This window comes from Nymphaea colorata, chromosome 9, assembly GCF_008831285.2.
Source record: "Nymphaea colorata isolate Beijing-Zhang1983 chromosome 9, ASM883128v2, whole genome shotgun sequence".
Lineage (NCBI taxonomy): Eukaryota > Viridiplantae > Streptophyta > Magnoliopsida > Nymphaeales > Nymphaeaceae > Nymphaea > Nymphaea colorata.
Window position 1 is genome coordinate 4,951,396 of NC_045146.1, and position 12,347 is coordinate 4,963,742.

At 42.2% G+C, this 12,347-nt stretch overlaps 2 protein-coding genes across 2 annotated transcripts; both read left to right on the forward strand.

Annotated features, from left to right (window-relative positions):
• The first annotated feature begins 343 nt into the window (after nt 1-343).
• LOC116260411 (uncharacterized) lies at nt 344-3,497 on the forward strand. Its single transcript, XM_031638738.2, has one exon. The coding sequence runs from the start codon at nt 438-440 to the stop codon at nt 2,970-2,972; it is 2,535 nt and encodes an 844-aa protein (XP_031494598.1). The 5' UTR covers nt 344-437; the 3' UTR covers nt 2,973-3,497.
• Nucleotides 3,498-8,175: 4,678 nt separating this feature from the next.
• Nucleotides 8,176-9,113, forward strand: LOC116261350 (uncharacterized). Its single transcript, XM_031640067.1, has 2 exons — nt 8,176-8,292; nt 8,393-9,113. Exons 1-2 carry the CDS (start codon nt 8,262-8,264, stop codon nt 8,710-8,712), a joined length of 351 nt encoding a protein of 116 aa, XP_031495927.1. The 5' UTR covers nt 8,176-8,261; the 3' UTR covers nt 8,713-9,113.
• The last annotated feature ends 3,234 nt before the right edge of the window (nt 9,114-12,347 follow it).

A 12,347-nucleotide genomic window follows, 5' to 3' on the forward strand; every position in this document is an offset into this window, starting at 1 on the left:
CATTATCTAACAAAATCAGTGACGACGAAAAGATTGAAAGGAAAGCAGACGACAAATTACAGTTCGAAAACAGAGAACCTACCTTCTCCCCGTGGTTGAAAACTTCAAAACCGTGCCCCCATCCCTTCGTCCAGCTATGGTTAACTCGTGGTTGCTCATATACGATCGAGCTCCGGAGCCAAAAGCCAAAAAGCTACCACAAGAAAAGATGCAAACCCGAAACGAAACGGCCGCCACTCGCATGGCTTCCACCACCCTCCACGGCAGCATCAACCCAAGGACAATAATGAGAGGCCTTTTTAACCCCCCTACCCCCTACGGCATTAATACTAGACTTATGTGAACGTATGAGATGAACATACAGCGAAGGGGAGGGGAGAGAAAAAGAAAAGGGAGGGGAGAAGGCGCACCTGCTTGACGCCGACGACGAGGGTGGGATGGGGAAGAAGAAGAGCGGCTCGCGGTTCTCGCTCTCCAGTGTCCTACCGACGGCATGGTTCCCGAAGCTGAGGTGGGGGGCGCGGGACAGCAGCCAGTCGACGTCCACGTCCACGTGCCGTTATGCGAACCCCTGCACCGGCGGAAAAAACAACTCGGAGCTGTCGCTCCCTCGCTTGTCTGTTGGCGAGGAGCGGTTCCTTGGCTCCGACGACTACATGCGCTGCCGCCCCGAGGAGTATGAACTGCCGCGCTCCAGCTGCGGCAGCTGCCGCCTAAGCGTGTCTACCGCCGAGGTGGCGCCGATCTTCACTGAGATCCTTGCGGAGGCGAAGAGAAGCGCGGTCCACACGGGTGGCACTTTGCCGTCGCCGGACACCGTCAAGGTGCCGGACAGGGAGTACGGGTTTCCTCGGGAAGAGGAAAAGCAGATGATCCGGAGTAGAGCAGGTCGGTCCGCAGTGGAGGTCCTCGCCGTCGGGCATCGGGAATTTCCGGCCAATGACTCCGTTAGTTTCCACACACACAGGGGAACTTTGGATGAGACGCTCTTGGATCCGGTTTTATTGCCGGAGACTGCATCCACCGTGGACCTGCGCCCTCGGAACCGTAACGGTTTCTTCGGAGAAAACCATCCGTCCCCTGAGTCCGTTCCATCGCCCGAGTCCGTTCCGTTGCCGGAAGCAAGGAGATCAAGAAACTGCGAAGTTCGTGACAGGTCGAAAATTGGGGACTTCCTGGGTCCCCATTTGGTTCTCTTGCCACGAAAAGAAGTTGGGAGTGTGGACGGACGAACGGAGTCCGTCGTCCACGCACAGAGAAGCATCGCGACTAAAGGAGAAACTTTCCAGGCCAAAGAGCCGGCTAAATTGAAAGAAATGGAGAGAGCCGTTCGAGACTGGACGGCATGCACGGGTTCCGAAATCAGGCTTGCCGGAGAATTTCAACATTTTCGGAGAGATGATCTCGGAGTCCTTCAGCAAAGGGAGAGGCTCTCTATGCTTGATGCTCGGAAGGAAGCAGAAGATGTCACCAGTGGACACGTCAATGCTGATCCGAATTTCTTGAAGGGGAAGGTTGATCGCTTACCCTCCCTGTACTCAATTCTGTTCCCCGAGGAAGAAAGCCCTCAGATCGTCTCAAGTGGTGGCGACAGGACAAACTGTTCGGGATCCATTAAGCCCGGCATAAATGATATTTATTCAGAATTGAGTTCCGTTGTACTCTCAGAGAGAGAAACCATGCCCAACAAAAAGCCGATTGGTGAGTTTGCAGCAGGATGCGCCAGAGCAGAAATGCACTCGGCCAACGAAAGCGGAAACTTTCCATTGGAAAATTACTGTCATTTTCAGGAAACGGGATGCAAGACGAGATGTCGAGGCTGGACGAGAAGCATCGGCTCCGAAGTAGATGTGGTGGCTGGAAAGTTTGGAAACTCGCTGTCGACCGATTCCGTTGCGTTTCCTAACGAGGTTAAGAATGCGGGAGATATGGAGGACGGGGCTGATGTAGCATCAGATTGCATGACGTCTGAGGTACAACAATCCACTGAAGGCAGAGTAGAACAGTCACCGGTTAGGGAAACCGTCCTGTTTCCGGAAAACATAAGGGCTAGGAGCATGTGCAGGCGAAAGTCTGAGGCGGAATTATCATCGAGGACCTTCGATTGCGATACTCCGCGTCGTAGGAGCTTCAAAGGGCGAAGAAAACTGAAAAATGGAAGGGTCGTTCTCCGTGGCGACAATGAGAAGTCTCCAGGACGAGTGCAGGGGTTCCGGACGGAAGAAGAGCGGAAGGAATTTGAGTTAAAGATCGCGAAGATTTTAGGATTTGATCCTAAAACATTAGAGCGTGGCAATTCCACAGCAGAAGAGTTGAAATTCGATTTCGTTCCCGTGTCAGGGAACTCTGTCCCTCGAAATTCAGACAGCAGCGATCCAAAAAACTCCTCCGATCGCAGGAGTCCAGAGGTCGACCGCCAAAACTGTGTCAGAAAGTCTTGCGATCGGAAGACCGGCAAAGAAAACGAGTTCAAGTCCCTTCTTCTGAGAAAATTAGACCGGAAAAAGTCAGACCTGATGCAGAACTCGAGAATCGAGCAGCCGAGAGGCCCTGAAGCGCCGAAGGCCAAACAGCGGCCTAAAGTCAGAGTGAGCTCTCCAAGGGTCGAGATTCGCGCGAGGAAGTCGTTCCAGAGCGAGAGAAGGAAGAAGGAGAGGGCGGCGGCGGAGAGCTTCGCGGTGGTGAAGCGCTCGTTCGACCCGCAGGAGGATTTCCGGGAGTCGATGATGGAGATGATTTCCCAGAACGGGATCGGGAAGCCGGAGGAGCTCGAGAGTCTCCTTGCCAGCTACCTTTCCCTCAACTCGGACGAGCACCACGACGTCATCGTGAAGGTTTTCCGGCAAGTCTGGTTCGATCTCAGCCGCGCCTGCCTCGTCTCCGATTACCTCGATTTGGAGGGAAATCGCAGGGCTGGAAGCCCTAATCCCCACTTACTTAAAGAGCGTCATTTTGGCGTTTCGTGGGGGTAGATCAGGCAAGCTCCAAAATGACAAAAAAGGAAAATAAGAAAAATAAACCGGTCTGCCCCTCAACCTGAATCCGAACCAAATCGTTCGGTCGGTCCGTCCGTCACAAAAAAGGGAAAACAAGAAGGGGTCGGTCAAATGTCCTCGATCGGGTCTGTCCGGTCCGGGTCATCATCAAATATGAATGCGACTATCCGATCATCACCTCAGCCACTTTGTCTTTCTCTAAATTGAAAATCAAAGACTGTACACGTTCTCGTTTCAGGTACCGAGGGTCCACTTGCACTTGCACAGGCCCTCGTGCCCGCATGCCGATGTGTGGTCCGGAAAGAAATCTGGATCTGGATCCGTTTATTGAATATCAGGTCCATGCGGGTGGCAGCAGATGTGTGAGGCGGCTTCGTGGCCTCGACTGCGAAAACTCCGTCCATTTTGGCCATCAATCAATTTCTCCCCCAACACCACCCACCATTATGTATATGTATATTTTAGTGACTAATTTCATTGTGTCTTTTCTATGCTTCGTCATTCATTTGTGTACGCTAGCTATCTCGCTCTTTTATATGAAAAGAAAGTGAAGATATGTGTAGAATTAATTGAAAACAAAAATAAAGAACAATCGCACCGTGACTGCTCATGGTGGTTTGAGATAGTCGATTCGTCGTTCCTATACGAGTGAGAGAGAGAGAGAGAGAGACATTTTGCTTCATCAAAATTGAATTTTGTTATAGATGAAACATTTAGACTTTGTACTTTGGAGTTCACTTAGTAAGAAATTAAAGAGTATTGCGTGCAACTAGTTGGTCTTTTTTTTTTTTTCTTAAGAATTGAAAATTGAGTGCCTACAATTGATGTGTCTAATCAAATATCGCAAGAGAAGTATGTATAACTATCAAAGAGTCTAACTAGTATCTACTTAGATTGTCATTAATTTATTAGCAAAATTATGGCATTGGTTGTAATCACATGATTATTACGATGTCTAATTACTTCATGATATACGAACCAACAATAACAATTTAACAAACGCAGGACCACGTATGACCTTGATGCCAAGTTATCACATTTATAACTTGAAAGTTTTATATCCAGTTACTTTACCGCTCGCCACCAGCCGTCTTAAAAGTTTTTTCCTCGTGACCTCTCACAGGAAAAACGTGTGAGTAGGATGAAAAAGGCTTCTCATGTACCATAAAGTCGTGTGTGAGGCAGTAGCAGTGCTACATAGGCTGGTGTGGGTGGTTGCTTACCTCACCAACAAAATTTTTATTTATTTTTATATAGATGTCTTTCAATTATTTACTTTGTGCCCCTTCAAAAATGAAAATTTTTATTTAATTTTTATATAGATTTCTTCAATTGTTTACTTAGTTATATATGTTGTGCCCCTTCAAAAATGAAAATTTCTTGTTAGCCAAAAAATTTTGGCTCCGCCACTACCTAGGTGAGTAAAACCAAAACGAGTAGATAATTTTTATTGGGCAGACCCCTCACAACTAATTTTTACATATTTCAACCATTTGTCTTGTAAGATCCATCACATGAATATGAACTTCATAACCAAAAAATGATATGTGCAATTAACATTTTATACGAGTTTAGTCTTAAAGTTCATAATATTTTTTTTTAGCTAAATTATAAGATCATCTTGTATGTCCAAAACGTACCTATGCAATTAACTAGTTCTTTATATATCTATGTAAAAGTATGTGATTGGACGTGCCATTCTACTGGTCTCAATAGACACACACTCACAGACGGTCGATGTTATCAACTGTACTGAGTATATCTTGGTCTTCTTGAACAATTATTGGTTATAATAATGAAGGTGATTGGTGATCATTAATATCTTCATGCAAAATTGGATTGAAAGCGATGTATAACAAAAATTTCTGCCCAATGATATTATAAGTGAAATTAAATTAGCACCTTGGTTTGGCTTTGCTTGCCTTTCCAAGACTGGAATATTAATGTCTTTGTAGAGGTAAACTTAAAGTGGGCCGGCCATTTGGATGACGCCCTGAAACCAGGCTTTTGGAGTGTTTAAGTGCTGTCAAAACTAGTTAAAAAAAAAACTTGGTTTAGATGGAGGTGTCATCCAAATGCTTGTAAAGGAGGAGCCACACATAGGTTGGTGTAGGCAGTTGCCCACACACACAAACATCCCACAAAATTTGTATATTTGCATATTATTTAGCCTTTAACTATTTATTGGTACTTCTCAATCATTTATTTATTTATATACATCACCCCTCAATCATTGTCCTACATAGTTGAAGGGTGGAAGATCCTGTGAAAGAGTGCTCCCAAAAAATTTCTACCTCTATCATTGCTCTACGCTGTCTCTTTTAAAAGCCCATAACAACAACAACAACAGAACGAGCAACTCAGATTGAATGATATAATGAGATGTAAGCAACGTTGATACAGTACTGCCACAACCCAAGTGGCAGACGGCTATCAGTACGCTGAGGAAGAAAGGGGTAGGAACATTAATATCCTTGAGGGCCACAGCACATAGGTTTGTTAAACAAAGATTAGTGGGGGGCATCAAGTGGGCAGGCGCACTTGCTCTTACTTGAGAGATTGAAGGATTTGGGTCCCAGGGCGGCCATTGTCTCAACCTCTATGTTCTTTCCAGCAGCGAAGCTAGAAAAATTAGTTGAAGAGTATTTATACGAACAAAAAAACAAATATTTAAAGCAATCATTGAAAAAAATGAAGAAAACTGATTTGGGCAGCTTCCATGTGGCTCCGCTCCTTTTATTCATGGAGTGCATGAGAGCTCATGACTTGGCGGCCACACCAATTCAATTCAACCTGTCGCGCCATTATCTACAGATGATGTCTCTTCATGGAGCCAAATTATTAATACAGTGGTCTCACAGCTAGCCTAGCAAGATCAGGCCATGATGATGCTTGAAACTCTGAGCAGCTTACAGCCACCTATGGCCGCAGCCCCACTTGCCGGCAATAAAGTAGGACAAGTTGGAAAACTGTTCAAGCGCATTCCCATATGGTTGCAAATGTATGGTTCTAAATGTAACTTTTTTTTTTTTTTTTTTTTTTTTTTTTTTTTTTTTTAACGTGAAGTGAAGACCATTTAGAGATCATGGATGGATTAATTTGAATGACTCCAGCGGCAATGGACATGTACCCTAACTTCTAGTTTCGCAAATAAAACAATTTATAATTGTTTCATGAATCTGCTTCAAAAATTTAAACAGGTTCATACAATATTTTTTAAAGTGTTTCATGAATCTACTCAAATCTTTGAACTATATATATGGAATAGTTACATATTGTTCAACAATATTTTTTAAAGTGTTTCATGAATCTACTCAAATCTTTGAACTATATATATGGAATAGTTACATATTGTTCAGTTCACCAATAAACCATAAGGGGTCGTGTGATAATAGTAACACATTGTTATTCGCCAATAAAGAATATGCTCGAGCAGATTCATGTGGCCGACTTTTGCTAAACAGCCCTTTAATGTATATCCAAAATTCCATATGTTAATTTTTATTGGAAAGCCTTAATTAGACCAAAAATTGGTCCCATATTTCAAGAGCAGGAAGCAAAAATTTGTCAACTTGGAAAATAACTGGCTAATTAATCAAGCATTCTCTCGAACCAGTTTAAAGCTGGGAAACGCGGCCGGTGCACTTCCTTGACCTCAGGTGGCGTTTCTATCTTCAGCTTGCGCAAAAACTAACGTACATGGCAGCCACGGATCAACCCATTGTTGGGTCTTCCAATACAACAACTATACAAAACTTTGATTGTATTTTTTGTTCAGCAGAGAGCAGTGATCATGAGATTTGAACTCTTCACTGCCTTTGTGAGAGAGAGAGCTTAACTTAACTCGATGCACCGACTCCTTTGGCACTTCCAAGCAATCACAAAAACATTATCTTTGAAAAAAAAAAAGAATGAAATTAGAATAAATCTAGTGGGGTTGCCATGCAACAACTGAATGCACATGCCATCTGCAGACATGCTGCTAACTGAAATCAATTTCCAGCATAATTGGCTGACTTGCCGAGCTGACTCGGAAAGCGCCCGAGTCAGCTCAGATCACTACAAAAACCTAGCCACGAGTTAAAATTGACCCGGCTTGCTTCTGACTCAGCCCGACTCACCCTTGACTTGACTCGTCTGATTTGGGTTATTTTAAAACTCGACCGAATCGACGAGTCAGCCCTCCGAGTCAATGAGTCACTCACTGACCCAGTGACGCACCCATTTGTCAATCCGAATCCGAGTCATGGATTTACAAACTATGATATGTAAATGCGAAGCTGGTACAAGTTACTTGCTCTTGTGCTGGTCTATGGCGGATTGTGTTATTCATGCATTAATTATTCCAGTATGTATCTTATTTCCCGGCGCGACTTGATTGGGCTTGATCAGGCCTATATCATGAAGGACCACCCTATCACCTGGCACCAGATCGATTTGAATTTGAACCTAAAAGGAAATGCCAACTTTCGTTCTGTAAAAGCGGTGGTAAAGTGTTGGGATAAGTCCCATTCTCAACCTGCAGAACGCAAGTTGTGGTTAAAAAATAAAATCACATGAACATAATCAATGATGCAAAACTCAACCTATTCTGTAGCTAAACAAATGAAACCATGCCCTGCTTTTAAAGTGCATACTGTCAAACTTCACTATCTTGTTAACATGCTAATATTCACCGGAGGGGGAGGCAGGTGTGAGCATTGTATGATACTTCAGGATACTTACTTTCGTATTGATACTTCAGGTGTGATGCAAGTAATGTTATTGTTAGATGTTGCTTGGTTCACGAAAGAGCCCAACCTGGTTTCTAAACTTGCAAAATAACAGTACTCTCTCTCTCTCTCTCTCTCTCTCTTATTTACTTTTGCTTTTTGTTGTCCCCATCTCTCTATTTTCTACCCAGATCAGTTCTTTCCGTAAGGATAGAAAAAAAGAAAAAAAAACTCCATTTTAGTGAAGTGGGTAGCACTTCTGTCATGAAAATGACAAACTTGCAGGTCGTGTATCATGGGGAGTGACCAAACTTTATCCAACTTCCATGCTTTTATCCAATAAATGATCGATTCCAGCTTTACCTGCTCTGAGTGGCCTTTAAATGTTCCCAAAACGAACATCCCAGTTACCATAATATAATGCCTAGAAGCTACGACATATATTCCCCCCATCTAAGTTTCATAAATGAACACCAAAGTTCAAAGGCAGCACACGCGTGAAGTCACCTGGTGGCTTTCTCTTACTGGTAATCTGCAAGGACCGGACCACTTAATGGTGCCGTGCCGAAGCAATATACTTCCAGGTAAGGGCCAGCGAGGATCTAACGTATGAATCAAGCATCCAGTACTTCCTTCTCTCTTACGATAACACTAACTCACATCCGGTTGCTGTAACTTCTGCAGGACTACCAAGCCTTGCAGGACAACAGTACTGGCAATGGTCAAGGTGGAGATCTTCACGTGAACAGATCTCACAGAATTTGCTCTCCATGGCTCAGGGTGACGATTGGTTGCGTCTGTCACATGGCCACCTCGTGCGCAGAGTAACTACTGCTCATGAGTCCAGCAGAACTCCTTTCAGAGTTAGAAGCCTTTTCATGGAAGGAGAGGCAAGCGGTCCAGGGCAGAAGGTCGATTTTGAAAGTTCGATACCACCTTCATCCCAGAAGGTGGGCAGGCTAGTGTCTACGCCTCCAGCTAGCAAGGGGACCTCGGAGGATTAATTACCAGTGGCCGATGACCGATGGATGGCGGCCTGTCGATCTGCAGTCGATGGTAGCAGCCTTTTTCCTTTTTCTTACCAGTTAAAACACTACGTATGAACACCGAGGATTTACCGACGTTGACGACAACAGGAAAAAACTACCGTCGTTTTCTAATGAAATTGAACTAACTGGTAAACCCTTCTTCCTCCCTCACTCCCTCCCTCTCGAGTTATGACTGCAAACCCTGTTGATGAAAGGTCAGGTCCCCATAAATAAGAGTAAACTTTATCTCGTCTCTTTCTTTCTCAATATAGATCACAGAGAAGATCATCACCAGATGCACCCTTGTCATTATGTACTATAAAATACTGACAAAGATAACATTCGGACCAGAGGGAACTCCGATGAGGGTCCATCCAATGCATGTAACAAAGCAACCATGGAGCTGATAGGAAAAGATAAGCAGTTTTGCAGTGAGATTATTGCTGTAAATAAATCCAGAAATGGATTTTTCATGCAAGTTGCAAGGGAAGGCATTTGGAGGGAAATCGATGGTTCACTATCAACTCTAAGGTTAACATATGTCTTTCATGGTGAACTTGTCTTTCTTCTGCTTTGTATTTAACTTTTCAGCAGAAGCATAAAGCATTGATCAGAAAATCTTCCGTTGTTGCTGCGGTTTCTCAGCGGCGGAGTAGGAAATTTATAACTAAATGACACTTTAATTTAAATTTCATACTTAAAAAAATGCACACACACAAAAAATTAATCACGTTTGACAAGAACGAGATAGCTAGGAACATTGGCAGGCCGCCAAAAACGATTTCATTGTTGGTTTCCCATATGTCCAAGAATGTGAGACTTTCTTTTGAAAACTTTTCTCGTAACTTTGCCAGCACGAGCTTCGACAGATCAGAGGTCCTAATGAAAGTTCGATAATGGGGGAGCTTGTTCACAGAAACCGGTAATTAAGTTTAAAAAATGGGGCAGCCGTTTATCTAACCTGGCTTTCTTATATCTTGCTTATCATGCATGATTATATATATATATATATATATATATAATCATTTCTTCCGAGCAAAAGAAGATTGAAGCTTGTCCTCTTTATGATAAATGATCAGCTTCTCCCGAAATGACCTGACCCAATAGGGTGGCATGCCGGAAGGGCCCGCATGCCGGAAGGGCCCGTGCAACTGCAGCAGGTTTTGAAAAATGAATCGATCGCAATTTTGAACCTGTTGTTTTCATGACTCCTCTTAATTGGGACATGAAAACTTCAATTTACAAAAGTTTTTTATCTTATCGTTTAATGATTGGCATTTACTAAGGAGCAAAATAAAGGAAGTTGTTTGGGTGTGCTCAACAATACATTGATATAGCCCTCATTCTCTCTCTCTCTCTCTCATATATGGACTGGCTTTTCATTATCTTTGTCCCTCACTCTTTCACGTACTTTTTCATCTTCCTTCCTCCCCACCATTATTGCTGTCTATATAGCCATTCTATCGACTTATAGTTGGTAGGTCTTACAACGAAGTGTGAAAAATTAGTCTCGAGATGTATGGGACTTGACTCACTCATCTCCTACATATATGTAAAGAGAAAAAGAGAATGGGTTGCCCACATTTTTTTTATTAAACAAACTAGTCACAATCATTTTTACATTCTTTTATTGTCATGTATAATCAACTGTGTGCAAGTAATTCTGACAATAAAAAGAATACATGTCTATGTAAAAATGACATTTTTTAAGTGCATAATTAAGATTTTATAAAAATCAACCATCAATTTTTCAAGTAATATTTCATCTTCTATGTTCAAGAAAATATAAATTTTTATGCGATTTTCATAGCTTTAAATATCAAGAACACATAATTAGTTTCCTAAAAAAGGCATATAAATATGTGGTTAGACAGACCAGTATTCATCTCTGTCTTTTTCTCGCGCGCTCTCTCCCAGATTCTGCTGGTGCACTGGCCTGCTAACTTGGTTCAACCGTCTTTACCCAAGTGTTTAATGTTACACTTCTACATCCTCCAGCCATTCTTCAGCTGTCTAATCATGGACACCTGAATATATTTTCTGATTCACCAGGTGGTGTGAAAGGTAAGAGAATCTCTCCATCAGACTATGTATATATATATAAAGAGAGAGAAAAATTGTTAAAAACCAGACCCTTTAACTTTTGCTAAAAACATTATTTTAAATAAAATATAAACATCCTAAACCTCCTAACTTTATGAAAAGTGTTGATGCTATGAGAGTCGTTCATGTTTGTAAAACCCAAAAAAATGATAACTGAATATATATTTGCAGGGGTTAGTTTTTGTCCTTTGGTCTGGTTTCTTTTTTTTCCCTCTCTCTCTCTCTCTCTCTCTCTCTCTCTCTCTCTCTCTCTCTCTCTCTCTCTCTATATATATATATATATATATATATATATATATAATTGACCCCTATACAACACTTGCTGTGTAACGGCTACTCTACATGAGAAGCGTCCAATGCATCTGCGTCGGACGCTCAACATTTAAAAAAAAAAAATCAATAAATAAGAAAAAACAACCGTGCTCCTGACGTGTTAGAGAGCATAGTGAGGGGAGGCTGACGCCTCCCATCACCGTAAAAAGATTTGCCTGATACGGCGGCATGGATGGCCGGGCGGCCGAGGCGTTAGGCAAATTCTTTCGAAGGCCAGGGTGGCAACCACGACCCTCTTCTTTTACTTTTGGGAAGGGCAGTCGCCGCCCCCGAATGCCACCAGGGACATCTCCGAAGAGTGTCGCTTCCCCTCCACGGCGCCAGCGACGCCAAGCGAGGTGTTGCTGGCCACCCAAAACAGCTGGCAATGCCAAGTGTGGTGCAGGCCATTCTGGGTGGCCAGCGATGCCCTACCCACCGTCACCGGCGCCCCAAAGGGGAGGCAACGGCCTCCCCTCGTTGTGCTCCCCAACGTGTTAGGAGCACGTTTATTTTCATTTTTTTGATTTTTTTTAAATGTTGAGAAACTTAAACGCCAAAACAAGAACTTATAACTAGTAAATGTTAAATAAAATATTAAAATTAAAGCAAATATCAAGATATAATTACTTTAACAAATTTGATTGTAAAAATAGATTTTACCATTCAAAGATAAAAAAAGAAACTAAAAAAGTAACAATATTTACATACCAGTGGGTTCAGAAACGAATTGAATGTATTATCTTTTGAATACAAAAATGCACCACGACCATTCTAAATATTTATGGACAAAAAATTTAAAGGCCTTAGAAATTATATCACATGCATAAATGATATACTAATAGAATTCTTAGGAATAAAAATAAATAAACTAGCAATTAAAATACAAAACCACATAATACAAAAAATAGCAATGTTTAATGATTTGAACACAAAGGTAAAATTACAATCATGTTTAGGATTAATTAACCAAGTATGACAATATATACCAAAAATGATCAAAACATTGTATATCCTTACAAAAAAAAATTAAGGAAAGACACGAACTATGATTGAGATGAAAAAGATAAAAAACATATAATTAGAATACAAGAAATATGAAAAAAACTTCAAAAATTAGAATCCCCACATGAAACAAGAAATTTCATTTGGATAATACAATCTGATGCTAGGCCTGGGCGTCGGGTGGGGAAAAA